Source organism: Trichomonascus vanleenenianus, assembly GCF_965637985.1.
Source record: "Trichomonascus vanleenenianus strain CLIB 3782 genome assembly, contig: TRVA0_011S, whole genome shotgun sequence".
In the NCBI taxonomy this organism is placed as follows: domain Eukaryota; kingdom Fungi; phylum Ascomycota; class Dipodascomycetes; order Dipodascales; family Trichomonascaceae; genus Blastobotrys; species Blastobotrys vanleenenianus.
In genome coordinates this window covers 27996-45460 of record NW_027481876.1, presented here as the reverse complement: position 1 = coordinate 45460, position 17465 = coordinate 27996, and the positions used below count along the sequence as shown (strand labels likewise).

The following is a 17465-nucleotide window of genomic DNA, read 5'->3' as shown; positions in this document are numbered from 1 at the left end:
CGGTAAGAGTCTTCTCGTTGCAGTTTGACCCTAAACTTGCACCATATACTCAGCGAGGACTTAAACGGTGGAGAGATGGAGCGTGTTAGTAATTGTGGGGCTGAGCATATCGTCATGATCCTCGTAGTGGGAGCGGAGGAGCCGCACGAGCCGTACGCGGTGGGGGGTTTGGGGGGTGCAACCCCCCTACTAACGGGGTCTGGGGCAGCGCCCCAGTATAAAATCCGCTACTAGTAGAATAGTAGAGTGCTTTTGGGGTGTATATGGGGGGACCAGTCCCCCCAAACCCCCCTGGGGCTCCGCTTCGCGGAGGAATCGCACGAACCCTATTAACGGAGTCTGGGGTATTGTTGGGTGTATATGGTGGGACGATAATTGGACGCGTAGGCGGAGGAATGCGGAACGTTCGTAGCTGATCGCTTCACCTGGGCAAAGCTGCCAATAAAGCTGCGTCCAAATCGTATCTCTACCGGAGATACTGTGTATGCGCTGGCTGCATGAGCGTACATATGCGCTTTCCGACAGATGCAGGTAGGCGAAAAATGCGAATACGTGCATACCCAACATATCGTAATGTAATCAATGTAAATGCCTGTTCATATTTTCTTTCTCGGTTACAGTAGATGCAAGTATTAGCTGAGGCTGTCAAGGTGTCTCGCCACCCCTCTAGTTTCGTCTGAATGAGAACACGAGAACAATGCTAACAGCCAGGGTGACAATTGCTCCGGGAAGGAGAAGCTCGTTCGGTACGCCGGGGATAAGCTCGTCCGCCTTGGCGACTGGAGGCTTTTCAGCAACAACCGGCTTAGGTGGAGACACCGAAGGCTTCTCAATCTGCTCGTCCGGATGGTGAATGTACAAATCAGCCTTGTCCAGGCCACATCGCCGGGAGATGGTAATAGCATCGACGAGGTCCTGCGAGGTCGTAATGGCTACGGCGTCCCCTTCATCGTCGATGTAAGACACTGCAAACCCGGGCGTTACGAGCTTGTCGCCGTCGACTGCGCCTTCCCCGCCGAGGGTTGCGACCTCCGTTGCCGACAGCTTCTCAATGATGCTCTGGCGCAGCTCGCTGATGCCATTGTCCACGGCAAGCGTGATCCGGTAGATCCGCCCCGAGGGGCTCTTGAACTTGAACGGGAAGGGCGCATTGGAAAGCTCGGACGCAGTCTCCTGCACGTGCAACGCCGCGCGGTACCCCTGGCGCGACACCGAGTCGTTTGGCGAGATGTCGCCAATACTGAACTGCGCGAGTTCGGCCTGAGACACATCGGGCGGCGGCGATAGGGTATCGAGCTCCGGCACCCCGGCCGCCGACCCCGATCCGGCCGCATGAGCCGCAAGACGCCGCTCTGCGTGTGGCGTGTGCGGCTGTTGGTTCACCAGCGAGTCCGAGTGCACCGACTCCGAGTCGTGGTCGAGCGACATCCAGAACTTATTCCAGGCGGGCCCTTCGGTGGAGTCGTTGTTCATGGCGTTGATCTGCTCGAGAGTAGCGTAGGTCAACCGAAGCACGTCGACGATGCCCACTACTTCATTCTCGTCCCCCATGACTGGCAGATTCAGGTAGTGCCCATCGTGCATCTTTCGCAGGGCGTGTTGGATCGACATGGCCTTTGGCGCAAAGTCGGGCTGGGGCGTCATGACACGGACAACCGAGCAGTTCTTCGGGTCGAGCCCGGCGGCAATGACCCGCAGAACGACGTCCTTGGACGTGAAGATGCCGCTGATGCTCTCCTGGTCCGTAACGAGGACTGCCGTCGTACGGTTCGCCTTCATGAGCGCTGCGGCCTCAGAAACGGGCGTCCGCACGTCGACGAAGACCGGCGGCCTCCCGTCGAGCACCGATTCGAGATCAGGCCCCTCCGTCTGCTGACGCAATGCCTCGACGTACTGGATGATCTGCGCCGGCTGCGAAGAGCCCAGCTCGCTCTGGACACCCTCAAGGGCGTCATGGAGCTTACGGCTAGACTGATACGCACGCTCGAGCTTCTGCATCGCCTCGAAGAAGCATTTGGTAATATCCAGCACACCGGCAATGTTCTGATCCTCATCCATGACTGGCAGATGGCGGAATCCCTTGGACACCATGAGGTTCAGCGCTTCCGTCGCCGAAGTGTCGGTCCGCGCACACAGCGGGTCTCGTGTCATGATGCTCTCAATGGTCAGGTTCTTAGCGTCCAGCCCCGACCCGACAATCTTGAACGCCAAGTCCTTCGCGGTGAAGATGCCGCAGATGGACTCATCCTCGTCGAGCACCAGCACGCAGTTTTCCCGCTTGGCAGACATGAACTGCGCCGCCTCGTAAATCGTGGTGCTCAGCTTCATCGTCAGAGGCGGGGAAGGTCGCAGACTCAGCACCGACCCAGGGGCTGGCCGCCGCACCTGCTTCGTCTTGCCCACCTGGTTACGTCGCTTCGACAGCTCCGACTCCAGCTTCTTGCGGATCTGCTCATCCCGCTTGTGCTGCCGCTTTCGCCCGTCGCTTATGGGGCTCTCATACCCAGAACTCCCGCTTACCACGGACGACGCCTGTTTCTGTGCGCTCTTTCGCCCCGACATTTGGATCCTGAGGTGTTTGTGTTTTGGGTTTTTCGCGATGTGATTCAGGGATGAGTTCCCAACGCCGACCGTGATTGGCGAACGTTACGCGTCTTGACGTATACTTTAGCCATCGTGACCACAGAGGGCATTCCGCTGCTTCAATTGACTTGGGGGCCAGCCCCCAAACCCCCGTAGCTCCGCTTCGCGGAGATTCTTATAGCAACCAATGATCTCCGCTTAGCGCAGCCTTGAGAGGTCAAGTTTTACACACTAGGTTTTCCCGAATGGGTGGTTTTGTAACAAGAGCTTGTTACAGGATGTGGGCACTTTTGTTACGCTGCAACAAAATTTTCTTAAAGCCGTAACAAAACCCAGACGGGGCCCTGGAATCTCCGCGAAGCGGAGCCCCAGGGAGGTTCGGGGGGGGGGACTGGTCCCCCCATAATAACTAAGAGCAAGTATCCATTAACGTAGTTTTACTTCGCAGAGGGTAATTGATGCATTTCAACAGGTATCTCCGCGTAGCGGAGCCCCAGAGGGGTTTGGGGGGACTGGTCCCTCCAATTGTTCCGGCAAGCAGAGGTAAAATAACTTGCTAGTTAGGGGAAGAGGAAGAGGAGGAGAGTGGGGATGCAATGTCGTCTAGTTGGGTGAATTTCTCGCGGCAGGCGGAGGGGGAGAAGCGGTTGCCGAGTTTCTGGGCGATGGCGTTCCAACGGTCCTCCTCGTACTCCTGGATGGCCCGTTTCAATGCAGAGAGGTCTTTTTCGGACCACGAGTTGTTGCGCGACTTTAGCTTGGTGCAATAGCGCACCTGGAGGGCACCGGCGGTGCGGCCGTCGAAGTGCTCGGCGATCTGGCGCCAGGTCATCTTGCGGTTTTCTTTGAGCTCTATCAGTAGATTGTCGTCCTCGGGCGAGAACTTGGGCTTCGGCGCGATCTTGGGCCGCGCCGCCGTCACAGAAGGCGAGCGCGACGGGTGTCGATTCGAGGCAGTGGTGGCCGATGCATAGTGCGTCGAAGTAGGCGACGCCTGGGCCACGATGGGGGCGTATGGCAGGTAGTTGGGCTCCATGGGGCTCGGCGCGGTCGTCGCGGGCATCGAGCTCAGCATCTCGGGACCCTGTGGGTGCTGTGGAGGGTGGTGGGTCGAAGTCAGAGGCGGCGGCAGCTCTAGGCTTGTGTGGGAATGCAATTGCGGCTGGTAGTGGTGGAACTCTGGGTGTGATGGGCGGTGGAGCATGGACAGCGTTGTATCCGGGTGGTGGTAGGACTGATGCGAAGCAATGGAAGGCTGGGTGCCCGAGGCGGGGGTGAACATGTCGTCGGGCGTTCCAAACAGCGACTGCTGTATCTCGTAGGTCGCTGTCGACACGTTAGGTGTGGTGTAGTTGTTCATGACAATAAATAATGCCCTGCTTCAACAGTCAGGGACAATCAATGCGCACACGAGTATTATGGCTGTTGCTGAACTAATAGCCGGGGCGAGCTCGATAGTAGAACCGAGCAATAGTAGTACAGGGTATAAGCAACAATTATTGCAGCAGCGCTTGCAATAATGCGTAATAAACGAATACAGGCAGTCTGGTGAAATTAACCAAGTATAACACCCACGATGACGCCGGCGACAGGATTTCAATAGATGATGAGCTCCTCCTGGCAGAATCTGATGGGCCGGTCTCGAGCAGGGTAAGAGAAAGAGGGAATAAAAGACTGTATATTTACTTGGCTCGCTCTCCGGAACCGGCCAAGCATAAATACCATCCGTCTTCGAGGTCAACCATTTCATCTCCAGCGGGACCTATATTTTACTTTTTTCTGGGTCCAACAAAATGGTCCAATGCGCAGGAAGAACTATCCCGACGACATGCAAGGCAAAGACCCTTTTCAGGGCAGGTTGCTTTTTCAGACGTCGCATTCCTGTTGGCTGAAGACAGGCCTGGAGGGGGTCGTACCTAAAACAGAGGCTCATAAACCAACAATGTCGGGCTTCGAAGAGAGTCAGTCAGTACAGACAGCCTGCCACCACCAATTTAATTTTTTTTTTTTTTTTGCAAAAGTGGAGCACCGGTGCCGGTCTTCCTCTTCCTACAGGCAATCTGAACATTCTCCGCCTGCTGCTGTGCCTATGACCGTCTCGCCGCTTTCGCTTGTCGCTGCTTCTGCGCTTCCGCCGCCAAACTTACAGCGCTTACTCGGAAGGTGCTCCGTCTTTTTTTCATACATACGTTGGTGATAGAGGCCCCTCTCTCTAGCATGAATATATGTCGTCGTTTCTTTTCGCAGCGTCGTCGTATTTCTCGGGGCAACCGCTCTCCCGAAGTGCGGCCATGCCTCCCTCCTTTCGATCGCTTAACCCTCTCTTGCTCTGGAATCGATTGGCCTTCTCCTTCCTTAGGCGTACTCCATCGGAGCTCGGGCCGAGTAGCTTGCAGAAATTGGCATGCCTCACGACCGGTAAACCCGATCATCGCGTCCGGCCCATTCTTTTTCATTAGTCCTCCTAGTGATATAGGTCCACACGGATATAGGTCTTCGGTGATAAGTCTGCTTTTGCCGTTAATATTGCAATATGAAGTGCTATACTTTGAGTTTGTTGCTTTTTTGCGCCATTCTGTTGGCATTGCAATGTTCGAAGGTTAGTTAGGAGGGGCCCACCCGTCCCCGGTCTCGTCTCGGTTGAGATCTCTCCTCTGATATGCCCTTTTGAGAGGCGGCGACTCGCCGAGATGCCGTCTTTTTGCGATACCCCTCCAGGAACCATGCGTGCTCGTGTGAGTGGTCCGTGCGTAGTACAGTACACAACATTTGTGTAGGACAGTGCGGCCCAGGGCACGAAACCTCTGTCTCTCGCGGCACCTTTACCAGTTCGGCAATTGCCATATGTGCGGCTGGATCAGGTGCAATGCAATGCGCACGGAATTGCTGTACTTCTCCGAGGAGGGTGAACTACTGGCAATTACACCCAGGTAGCAGCCCTTTGCAGCAGGTCCTTTTTTCATGCTGATAGGTAAAGCTAGGCGGCCCACTTCTGCCGGCAGGGCGCGCGTTTCTGCTCTCATTGGAGGGTCCGATGCAAGTAGGTGCAACTGTAGATGGTGCCCATAAACGAACAGATACAGTACTGTAGTAGAGTTCAAAAAGGCTATAATGAAACCGTATAACACGACTCAATAAGCATATTTGTCCACCATCTCTCTACCCCACCTTTCGCGTCGACATCTAGGCCATTTCAATGCTCCATAATGGATTGGAGGTGTACCCACGGCAAATTGAGGTACAGTGCAGACGCCCCCAATGCAAAATGGAGGGTCCCTCGTAGCCCAAGCCCATGGGTAGGGCGAAAAAAAAAACAAAAAAAACTATCGGTACCCTCTAGGGCAAAACAACGACGCCTTGAGTACAAAAGCCACCTATACAGCATACAGCTTGGATGGTAATACATCTGAGGCACCCACGGCAAAAAGGTCCCGCTAGCTGGTACCGCCATCTGATCCCATTGTTCAAGCTCTCATTGTTCGTGGGGTAATCTCTCAACTTCACTGGTAGAGCTCATAATAAAGTCAAAATGCGTCCAGAGCCTTCGTGATCGGCCATGGAAGGTACCCTCACCATTACGTACGTACGTAAACGAACCCTTAAAAATGTTCGATAGTCCTATCATACGTAATCAGCTAGACAATGGACCAGTCGCTCAATACGTCAAAATATGAACACTGCCCATCAGTCAGGCCGGTCATGCTGGAACGGATTCCGGCAGCTCGTCCGGCCGATTCAGATAACCAAATGAGCAGCACGAATATCCCAGTCAAATCGCAAGCGGGCGGCCCCAACATGTCCCGTTTAGGATAATCGTCTTCCGCTAACACTATGGTCGGCGTCTCCGCGGATACAATTCTCACGCATGTCAAGTGCAGGCTCTTCATGCTGATGTAAGATCCAGAGACGAAAAAAGGGGGTGGTGTGGAGGCACAGATGGATCGAAGACACACAAAAGCACACAAGCCAAACCAGGGTTCAAAATAGACTACACAGTGTACAGCCCCTTCGACGCCTGGACCTACTATTGCCGTGTTCAGAACCCGTGCGCAGAATACAAGCATTTTACCAGTTTTAATTAATCGAATGCAGGAAATCATACACTGCATTCCAATACCCCGGCTGAGACACAGTGTCGTTGTGATGGCCCTTCTCGAAGCATTCCAAGTGCTTCCTCTTACTCTGCGAGGACTCGAAGAGCGCTTTCATGTGCGAAGGAGGCACTAGCTCGTCCTGCGCTCCGCTCAAAAACAGCATTGGAACGCCTTGATCGATCTTCGCCACGAGCCCCTCGGACTCCCATTTCTCGGTGCACAGGAAGGTTAGCGGCGCCAGCACCGGCAGAACAGTGGGAACCAGCCGCGGAATAGACAGAAAAGTGTTTTCGAGAATGATCCCCTTTAGCCGAACCGCATCGTCATTGTTCTTGAACAGCGTCGACGCCATGTAAATCCCGACAGCCCCGCCAAGGCTTCGACCATACAGGACAATGTTCTGCACGCATTCGTGACCGGAAAGATACCGCATGACAGCTTTGCAATCGGTTTTGATACCTGCCTCAGTCGTGCTCCCAGTAGAGAGTCCGTACCCGCGATACGAGAACACAAACACATTGTAGCCTTTCCTCCAGAATTGCAGTCCTAGTGGGAGACTGTGTCCGATATTGCCCGCATTGGGGCACAGCATGATGACGGTGGTTTGATCCCTGGCGTCTTTCTCTTGCTAGACTTCGTTAGCCGCATTCTCCCTCTTTAATTTTGCATCTAATTGATGTAGCATCTCGCATCTCTTGGCGAAATCACACTGAGCCATACCCATATGCGTACCAAGATAGCCGACATCGTTACATTTACAGCCCGGGGGATGGCCCCCAACGAAATCACTAGAAATAGAAATAATGACACTTACCAGCATCAAAAATGCCTTGAGCTTCTCGCCGTCAGGGGTGTCAATCGTCACGTCCTCGTAAGGCATGCCGTATTCGTCGGGGGTATCCACGTCCGTTCGGCTCCCTTCTGGGAAATCAGACGGATAGATAAGCTTCGTTTGGAACTTATACACCCCGTACGTGAACAATGATACCACAATTGGGATCACTGTCGCCGCGACCTTTACCGTATCCTTTCCCACCATCTTTTTCGTATCTTATTACTTCTTCAATCAAACTCAGAGGTGTCGTGGTGTAGTATGCTCACTGGCCTCTATTAATATGCCCTCGTCGTGGCCCCGAAATTCATCTCCATTTTTGATTTTCCTTTCCTCCCAACTGCGCGCGGGCGAGGGTTATTCTCGCGTGCGGCGTGATGCGGCTCATGCGGCGTTATAATATTGCAATGGTGTACAATTGTAGGTGGAAAAAAAAGATAGCTAAACATGGCGCAGCACGTTGATACAGCATGTTCTTGAGGGGCCAGCCCCTCAAACTCCCCGTGGCTCGGCTCCGCCGAGGAATTGTTGTCGTTGAGCTTCGTTAGATTATAAGCTAAATACTTCACCAGCCGTTGTACTGGGCTAATTGAAAAGTTATAATAGCAAACAGAACTGACCAGCCAACCATGAGCTATAAACTAAGCCTAATAGAACTCCGCAATCAGTACGAAGCTGTAGCAAGAAGTGCTCATCTAAAGGCTATAATAACAGGCGGTGTTGTGAACTCCCAACTGCTAGTCGGAGTGATCGAGAAAAAAAAAATTTAAGTGCCAGGGGAAAAAAGTACCACCTTTCAACATCAACAAATCAACCATGACTGAGGTAGAGAACCGAGTTAATGAGGATGCTGTGGCAAAGCAGATCGAGGATCTTAGCCTAGGAAATAACGGCGAGGTCAGCCCGACCGTGTTTAACAGCGTGGAGGAGTTTTCTGTCGTGCATCCACTGACGCATAAGTGGACTTTCTGGTACACGCGGCCAGCCATGTCACCAAAGGAGGACTGGTCCGCTCTGCTGAAGGAGATTGTCACGGTGACCACAGTGGAAGAGTTTTGGGGGGTGTTTAATTCGATTCCAAAGATCCAGGAACTGCAGCTCAAGTCGGACTGCTCGTTCTTCAAGAAGGGCATCAGACCCGAGTGGGAGGATCCCCAGAACTCCAAGGGTGGCAAGCTGACTTATATGGTGCCAAAGCGAGCAGCTGCGGCAAGCGACGAGCTGTGGATGAAGCTGCTGCTTGGCATTGTTGGCGGCACGCTGGATAACGAGGAGGAAGAGATCATTAGCGGTGCCTTCATCAACGTCCGACGAGGCGGCAACCGAATTAACATCTGGACCACGACTAAAGAAAAGGCCAAGGTTAACCCCCTTGGTCTACGAATGAAAAAGCTACTGGGCTTGAGCGAGAACGACGACATCGAATTCAGCCCTCATGACGAATCCCTGGTTAAGACTCACAAGTTTTATGTTTCCCGATAGATGTACTGTGATATTCTGTTATTTTTTATTATTATTAATATTTGCTGTCCCTTTTCAATGAGGGAGCTGGTTCTCTAAAACTCTCCAGGTTTATCCGGATTGCAATGGCGGTGGGTTATAGATAAAATAATATTCAATCATTTTATGCCATTGATTCATGTTTAACTGTTAGAGGTACATATTCCGGAATGAATAGCTAATCTAACTTGGTTGTTTCAATTATTATTCCAATCTCTTAGTACCAGTCGCTCCAGTACCCTAGGGGGTTATTCCCGGTATGCCTTTGGTATTTGTTTGCTCTACAGCACGTATACTTTGTAGATGAGCTGCCCACCTTACCAACGCTGATATACTCTAATTTATACTACTCATTAGCTAGCTAAAAATACCGGTGCTACCAGAACAGTAGTCAGTTTGGAAATACAAAACTATCACTTTGGTGGTTCTTTTACTACCGGTACCCACAGGTACATCAATACTCTCATAGACTTTGGCGAGGCTCAGGCAAGTCGTGAGCGATCGCTCCAAAAATGGAAAATACGAATCTAATCTACCGTATTAAAAGAATGCCGCTTCGACTACGTATTACTGAAAATCCTCCCTCGTATTTAACCGTATTGAATGCACACGTATACAGTCTTTTGTAGGGATAGTCTTGCGGCGCCAAGGCCTGGACCGCTGATCGGTGAAAATACGAGGCTCGTATTGCCATCCCACACCGTTTGGCCATGCATATGTAACAACCGCTTTCTAGAGGCTAACAGTGCATCCGAGCTTTTACATCGCTACTTTATAGGCCGGCTCCCCTCTACTTCGCCTCATGGTAATCTTGCCATTCTACATTCTCTTAGAGCCATGGAAAAGAGCAAGGACTCCGACGAAGAAGGAGGGCTCACGCTCCTTGTACGCACCAGCTCCCAAGCGTCGCACAACAGCCTGTCCCTGACAAGCGTAGACAGGGTGGACGTGAGTGTGCGACAGTTGAGCGTGACTGTCGATGTCCCCCCTTCCATTGCGACCGTTGGCGGGTGGAAGTATCGCGCTGCCAAGGCGATGGGCCGGGCTAAGGCGGTTGAGCGGACCCAGATCCTTGGTAATATCAGTCTTGACGTGCCCGCTGGGTCGCTGATGGCGATCATAGGCGGCTCGGGGTCCGGCAAGACGTCGTTGCTCAACATCATGGCCGAGCGCATGTCTTCAAGTGACCTAGATGTCGAGGGACTGGTCGTTTACAATAAGAAACCCGGACTTCGCGGTATTCGGAACGCCTATGTGCTGCAGCAGGACATCCTCCAGCCGAGACTCACCTGTAGAGAGACCCTGCAGTACGCTGCAGAACTTCGTTTACCCACATCAACTTCTGCCGAGCAACGTAAGCAGGTTGTGGAAGAGATTATCTTGGAACTGGGCCTCAAGGAATGCGCTGACACTTTGGTGGGAGACTCTCAACATAAAGGACTTTCAGGGGGAGAGAAAAGGCGATTAAGCATTGGCATTCAGCTGCTGGCGAATCCGTCAGTGCTATTTTTGGATGAGCCGACTACCGGCTTAGACGCTAGTTCTGCGTACCTGTTGGTCAAGACATGCAAGCAGCTGGCAAAACGAGGCAGGACGCTGATTATGAGCATCCACCAGCCGAGATCCGACATCTTCTTCCTTTTCGACTCCGTTACAGTGCTTTCGCGAGGCAATTGCGTCTATACGGGCGGGGTACAGCAATCGCTGCAGTATTTTGAGGGTTTAGGGTTCCATTTCCCCGAGAGATCAAACCCCGCTGATTCCATTATTGATTTTGCTGCCATTGACACAAGAACCGCCGCGCAGGAGGAAGAGTCAACGGCGAGAGTTCAGCGACTTATCGATAGCTGGAGAGAGGCTGAAAAGTGCGATCCTATTGACGTAGTGAGCGACCTTGCGCCGCCTCTATCGGATGGAAAAAAATCAGACACCGTGACCAACTCAAAGGCCCCATTGCTACGGGAAATACGCGTTCTCACCCGCCGGTCTGTGCTGCTATCGATTAGAGATCCCATGGGATTGCTCGGTCTATTCATTGAATGCACTCTGATGGGCACCATTTGCGGGTGGATTTTCTACAAATTGGACGGTTCATTAGCGGGAATTCGCTCGATGGAGGCTGTACTCTATACATCCGCTGCCGCTCAAGGTTACCTCCTCTTGCTCTACGAGATGTATAGACTTTGTGGTCCAGACCTCCACGTATTTGATCGAGAGCACAATGAAGGCTGTGTCAGCGTATTTGGATATCTCTTATCACGGCGGCTGGCTAAATTCTGGTCCGAAGACCTTTATGTGCCGTTAATATTTTCGGTAAGTGATATTTTCACAAAAGAGCAGTGCTTTACTAACACTTTTAGGCTATCATTTACTACATGGCTGGTCTCCGAACCGACAGTCCAAAGTATTTTTTCATTTTTTTCGCCAGTAATCTTATTAGTCACCACATTGCGATGGCGTTCGCGACCCTGTCAGCGAGCATTTCGCGTGACTTCACCAAAGCATCCCTGGTTGGTAATCTTGGGTACACCTTGCAGTCAATGGCCTGCGGGTTCTTCGTCAATGCGAACCACATGCCCGTATATGTGAGGTGGACCAAATGGATCGCCTATGTGTATTACAGCTTTGGCACCCTCATGTCAAATCAGTTCACAGGATTCATTGGCGATTGCCCATTCCCTGCAAACAGTCCCGAGTGCCTACCGTACACAGGTGAGGAGATTCTTGACTCATTCGGGTTTTCGACGAATTGGATCGCAGTCCCCCTCGGAGTCAATGTTGCATTTGCAGTCGGCTTTTACTTACTTGCTGGCCTGCTACTAAAATATTTGCGGATCTCGGTAAATTTTTCTAGATCACATCATCCTAAGCGGGATAATAGCTCGGACGTCGCGAGGATTCTCACTGCAAATTCGATTGCTCACACACCCTTAACAGTCAATCTCAGCTCTATCAAACTCGAGGTTCACAAGCGCAATCCGCTCATGATTGGCAGGTGGAGGAGCAGGAAAGATATTAAGATCCTCCGAGACATTACTGCTACATTTGAGCCAGGTTCAATCAATGCGATTCTCGGTCCCAGTGGATCTGGAAAGAGTTCGCTGTTGAGTTTGGTCGCAGGACGACTAAATTCAAGTGCTACTCAAAAATACACTTCTTCCGGCGAGGTGGTGTTCAATAATAAGATCCCCTCGCGGTCAGTTGTTCAGTCGATCTGCTCGTTTGTGACTCAGGACGATGAAGGTCTTCTGCCAACCTTGACTGTGAGGGAGACTTTGTACTATTCCGCATATCTGCGTCTGCCCGACCACATGTCGAGAAGCCAGAAACGAGCAAGAGCAGATGAGATCATTTTGAAGATGGGATTGAGGGACTGCGCCGACACTATGATAGGCGATGAGTTCCTTAAAGGAATTTCTGGTGGTGAAAAAAGACGAGTTACTATTTGCGTACAACTTTTGAACGATCCCAAAGTCCTTCTTCTTGATGAGCCTACTTCTGGATTGGATAGTTTTACTGCCGCCTCCATTCTTCAAGTCTTGTCTGCATTGGCAGCCGAAGGAAGAACGGTCATATGCACGATCCATCAACCACGATCCGATTTGTTTGCGCACTTTGGCAATATTCTTCTTCTAGCTAGAGGAGGGCGAGTTGCTTACAATGGCCACAGCACCGAAATGCTCGATTATTTTGCATCGTTGGGACACCCCTGTCCTTTGCTTACGAACCCGTCTGATCATGTATTGGATCTCGTCTCTGTCAATTTACAAGCTGAGTGGAAGGAAGCCGAGTCTCGCAAAAGAGTCGAATTCTTGCTCAATAATTGGGTAGCAGTTCAGAAAGAGCGTTCTGCAGCCATAGACACACCGCTAGAGGCAGCGCTACCAGCTGAATTTCACTCGTACCTACGAAAGCAGGCGCCTACTATTCAAGCATATTACATCTTGTTGAGCAGAAGCGCATTGGGCTTTTTCAGAAACCCTCAGATGATTGTCGCTCGAATCATGCAAGTTGTTGGCATTGGTATTATCTACTGTCTCTATTTTGCCCCGATGAAAGACAATGCCACGTTTGGTGTAACCAATCGGCTTGGCCTGGTTCAGCAAACTACCGCCCTGTACTTTGTTGGCATGCTGGTCAATATGGCGGTTTACCCTAGTAATAGGTCGGTATTTTATCGGGAGTATGACGACAATGTCTATGGTGTTTTTGCGTTCTTTGCAGTCTACACTACTCTTGAAGTCCCCTTTGAAGTCGTGACGTCGTTCATATTCTCGGTCTTTTTGACCATTATTACCGGTGTGCGTCGAACGCCAGCGATGTTTTTCGGTACTGCATATGCGGCCTTTGCCATGGTCAACTGCGGAGAATCAATTGGCATCATTTTCAACACGTTATTCCTTCATGAGGGATTTGCTGTTAATGTTGTTTCGGTGGTGATTGCAGTTGGCTGTATAATGGCCGGTATTCTGTCATTACAGATGCCCGGGTTCTTAAAGGGAATTAATTATATCAGCCCTTTGAAGTATAGTATCATTCCCTTGATCAACCTCGCGCTTGAAAACACAACTTTTGACTGCGATGGCCAACCGATCCAGGCTGATGGCACCTGTCAATTTGGCACCGGTGACAAAGTACTTGAAACCTATGGCCTTACTGTGAGTGTCCCGAAATATTTTGCTGCTCTAGCAGCTGCGGTTATCATCTACCGGGCCATTGCCTACGGTGTGTTGAAGCTGAATCGTCTTAAACTCGGCATGGATACGTTACGATCTCATTGATGTTAGAATATTTTATGACCCTGTAGATTACTAATGTACTTTATTATTAATGAGCTAAAGAAAAAATGAACGACTAGCAATGTCTAACCAATGACACAGAAAGGGATTACAAGTGGATAAAGATGCAATTGGAAATATGAGCTATGATGAAGAATATAGCCAGGGGCGGAAGAAAAGAACTACTCGACCAACTGCTTGGGGAGCAGATACATTGACGCCAGTGCTTCAATATCAGTCGAAATGAATCCCTCTAGCAGCTTAATAGCACTCTCGGGGAGCTCAGATTTGTCGTCAAGTTCAGGAAAGCTGTGCTCGCACGCTGGTACAGCGAGGCCATTGGCGTTGAAGCGCCCGCCGCTATTGCTATTGGCGTCATGACTATTGAATACAGGTCCGGCGAGTTCAGGCATTCCAATGACAGCAAATGCGTGTTTGATACAACGCTTGACTGAGAACCCATTGCCCATTTCGCAAGCAATTCGATGGAACCGCGTCTCCCAGTCTCTCTTGAGACACACCAAGAACCGCTTGCTCTCCTCTGCATTGAACAGCTGGTTGCGGTTCTTGAGCGTCCGCAGGTACCGCATTTGGACCGCCTGCCACGAGTGACGGTTGTCGATGAAGGTGGCAATGCGTCTCCAGGGGAAGTCGTAGGCTTCTTTGAGCACAGAGATGATGTAGTCGTCACGTTCGCACCACCGGTTTCCTTTGGCCGGAGGCATTGGCACCCAAGGGGGCATGAACCTCAGCCTGTGCTTGACGGCTGAGGGCTTCTCCACTCTATATCTCGGGGAGCTTCTAGCGGCTGGAGTCGCCGAGTAACGGGGCTGCGGGGTTGAAAGGGGATCATTGCCGGAGCTCGAGAGTGATAGGCGGCTGTTGTACCCTGGAATCTCTTCCTCGAGATCAAGCTCGAGATCAATTTCGTCTTTCAATGCATCGTCGGACTCCAGTGCCAATACAGGAGAGGTCGGAGGAGTAGAGCCCATCATCACCTCCCCCTGGCCTTCAATTTTGATGGTTATTCCATCGAACAGCGTGCGCCTGGGCGTGATGCAAAGGGTGCTGTCAAAGGAGGTGTCAATGATGCTAGTGTTAGGCTTCATGCCTGCGACCGGGGTCTGTGGAGGCGAAGACGGCAACTCGTTAAGCATCTCCACTATTCCAGCGCTTCACTAATGCTAATGATCCTATGCTTCGCTAATAATATGCAAATGATTTGGCGATAGATAGCTCTATTAGTGGGTCAGACGACACAATCACGGGTAGCTGCCGTAGCACGGTGGATTTGAGGGAAAGAGGGGATCATCCAGAGTATATATATATGAATCAATTGCAATCACAGCACTGCTGTAGTCCGTACGCATGCTAATGATATATCACCTATTAACAGCCGCATGGGTCCAACAGCCTGGCATTATAGTTAGGTCTGCATGGGCTATCAGCCTAAACAATATCCATTACTACTCTCGATGGTTCATCCTACAGGCTCAACAGGTCTAAATATTTAAATCCCCTAATTGAGTGGCTTCAGTAAAGTTACCCAAAGAATATATCCGATCTCTAACGAGTATCGTGGCTGTCGTGGTGTTCAAGTGCGACTAGTAGTGTTACCACCTGCGTTAGATGCCATCGTTGGCTCAGTAACAACCGCCCTGCGTCGTACATGCACCGTTCCGTCCCATATATCGACAGTGGTATACTTGGGGGCCAGCCCCCAAACCCCCGTGGCTCCGCTTCGCGGAGGTCTACGACATTCAAAAGCCATAAATCGTCACAATCATTAATACGTATAGGTAAATTAGTAGTGGGTCACGGTGATAATCCGGTCTGGCTTAGGCGTTCCAACTGTCCCTTTAATAGTGCCTAGGCCAATTGTGCCCTGCGAAGGCGTATACAGTGTCGAATAGGGCGTCGTGAACTTTTGCTCGTAGGTCGTAGTGACGACCTGAACTCCTCCACCAGCTAGCGTCGTAGTATACTGCATAACCGTATTAGTAACTGGATACGTCGGGGTCGACTTGACACCCGTAGACGTTTTTGTAATTCGATCAATAGCTCCTAGAATATAAACACGTTAGCGAAAACACCCTCCACATATAATAGGAAGTTACTCACCCTCTACGCCCAGTGTCGTGACGACCAGCACCACGAAAATCCTCAGCATCCATCGAACGACCATTTTATCTCCTACTCTATCAATAGTGTCGACAAGCAAGCAAAAACGCAATCTCCAAAGTATATATATAAATTATTGAAAAATGCGGATCACACCTTCCCAATGGAACGCAGCAGCCACCTGCCCCGTTCAACACCTACCGTTTTTGGCTAAAACAGATCTAAAACCCTGGGGTGCGACAGCCCAGATCCGACGGTACCTTGCAGCGCTTTACTCCGTCATAAGTACGGCACCACTCATTAGTATCGTTTTCAACCCACCGCCTTTTGCGTAGTCTCTAAACGAGGGTGTGGCGATGCTGATGCTATATTTATGCACCTTTCCCCTGTCACCCATCATTGTACTTTAAAGCTACTACGGGGTACCTTTTAATTAATTGGAGTGCTCTGACCACCTGGGGGCCAGCCCCCAGACCCCCGTAGCTCCGCTTCGCGGAGGATCATACAGGAATAGAGAGTACAAAAGTAATACTATATTGTGGCTATTCTGGCAGGTACAAGTCTCATTTCAGGTTTTTCAATTGTCGCATATGGCCACTTTCGTATAGCGCCTGCGCGCGCACTATGTATACGTAGTTGACCAGCCGCAGAGGTGTCTGTGCGTACCCGTGTAGCGGATGGTAGCCTTGGCATCGATAAGCTCTGGCCATTGGGCTCTTTTCACTTTGATTAGCCGTTAACGTTTAATTATTAATATTACATGGACTGGACAAAAATAGTATGACGGCGAACTGCATAGTGTGATGCTGTCACTGATGCTTCGGGAGAGCAACAATTATGGACTGGAGGTTGCTTCCTATTGGTTGCCCAACAAGAGGGGACACTAGTAGGTATATTATATAGCCCGTTCTTGTGGATCAATGACATATTCTCCTCCCCAAACTCTCACAGAACGAAATGGCAGCTGCCTATACCAGAATCCTCCGGGGTCTTGGACTTACAGGCTCTGGGAATTAGCAAGTTCGTTGAGGACCCTCCGCGAAGCGGAGCTACGGGGGTCTGGGGGCTGGCCCTCAGGACTAAAGGCCCGCGATGAGTTCGACCGAGGTGATCGATTTACGTGATGTAACAATGCTTTTCCATCGGAGATATATTGACCAGCCCCCTATTTTTTTTTTCTATAAGCCCCTGAACTAGATCCATTAAATCAGTTATGGATCAAAATCAGAGCGAGTTTGGAAAAGAGAAGCTGACGTGAAGCTACGGGAGCTATAGGGTGCTATGGGAGCCTACGAGAGGAATCGTGGATGGTTGGGGGGTGTGGGTAATGGCCCGGCTGTGGTTGGATCGAAGGGTCCGGTGCAGGGTTCGCTCCCTATCGCCGACACAAGACATTAGTGCGGGCTCCCACACACACCACCACCACTCGCCATTTCGACGAATTATTCCGTGAAAACGAAATCACTTCTAACGGTACCATCAGAGGGTAACGGTACCAAAAGAAGAAGTAAAAGGGCTTTGGTAGATCCAGAGGAGACGAAGCTAGAGTGATTTGCG

At 51.0% G+C, this 17465-nt stretch overlaps 7 protein-coding genes across 7 annotated transcripts; 2 read left to right on the top strand and 5 right to left on the bottom strand.

Annotated features, from left to right (window-relative positions):
• Positions 1–666: 666 nt before the first annotated feature.
• Positions 667–2562, bottom strand: TRVA0_011S00562 (uncharacterized protein; the record flags this gene model as incomplete). Its single annotated transcript, XM_076683805.1, has 1 exon — positions 667–2562. One exon carries the CDS (start codon positions 2560–2562, stop codon positions 667–669), a length of 1896 nt encoding a protein of 631 aa, XP_076541852.1.
• A 577-nt stretch (positions 2563–3139) lies between these two features.
• On the bottom strand, positions 3140–3943 carry TRVA0_011S00540 (SANT/Myb-like DNA-binding domain-containing protein; the record flags this gene model as incomplete). The annotated part of the gene is made up of 1 exon (XM_076683804.1): positions 3140–3943. The coding sequence occupies one exon, from the start codon at positions 3941–3943 to the stop codon at positions 3140–3142; it is 804 nt and encodes a 267-aa protein (XP_076541851.1).
• A 2714-nt stretch (positions 3944–6657) lies between these two features.
• Positions 6658–7716, bottom strand: TRVA0_011S00518 (uncharacterized protein; the record flags this gene model as incomplete). The annotated part of the gene is made up of 2 exons (XM_076683803.1): positions 6658–7305; positions 7492–7716. 2 exons carry the CDS (start codon positions 7714–7716, stop codon positions 6658–6660), a joined length of 873 nt encoding a protein of 290 aa, XP_076541850.1.
• Positions 7717–8325: 609 nt separating this feature from the next.
• CDC33 (eukaryotic translation initiation factor 4E) lies at positions 8326–8991 on the top strand (the record flags this gene model as incomplete). Its single annotated transcript, XM_076683802.1, has 1 exon — positions 8326–8991. The coding sequence occupies one exon, from the start codon at positions 8326–8328 to the stop codon at positions 8989–8991; it is 666 nt and encodes a 221-aa protein (XP_076541849.1).
• An 855-nt stretch (positions 8992–9846) lies between these two features.
• TRVA0_011S00474 (uncharacterized protein) lies at positions 9847–13790 on the top strand (the record flags this gene model as incomplete). Its single annotated transcript, XM_076683801.1, has 2 exons — positions 9847–11322; positions 11370–13790. The coding sequence occupies 2 exons, from the start codon at positions 9847–9849 to the stop codon at positions 13788–13790; spliced, it is 3897 nt and encodes a 1298-aa protein (XP_076541848.1).
• A 179-nt stretch (positions 13791–13969) lies between these two features.
• Positions 13970–14896, bottom strand: TRVA0_011S00452 (uncharacterized protein; the record flags this gene model as incomplete). Its single annotated transcript, XM_076683800.1, has 1 exon — positions 13970–14896. The coding sequence occupies one exon, from the start codon at positions 14894–14896 to the stop codon at positions 13970–13972; it is 927 nt and encodes a 308-aa protein (XP_076541847.1).
• A 695-nt stretch (positions 14897–15591) lies between these two features.
• KRE1 (Kre1p) lies at positions 15592–15972 on the bottom strand (the record flags this gene model as incomplete). The annotated part of the gene is made up of 2 exons (XM_076683799.1): positions 15592–15851; positions 15909–15972. 2 exons carry the CDS (start codon positions 15970–15972, stop codon positions 15592–15594), a joined length of 324 nt encoding a protein of 107 aa, XP_076541846.1.
• Between the last annotated feature and the right edge of the window lie 1493 nt (positions 15973–17465).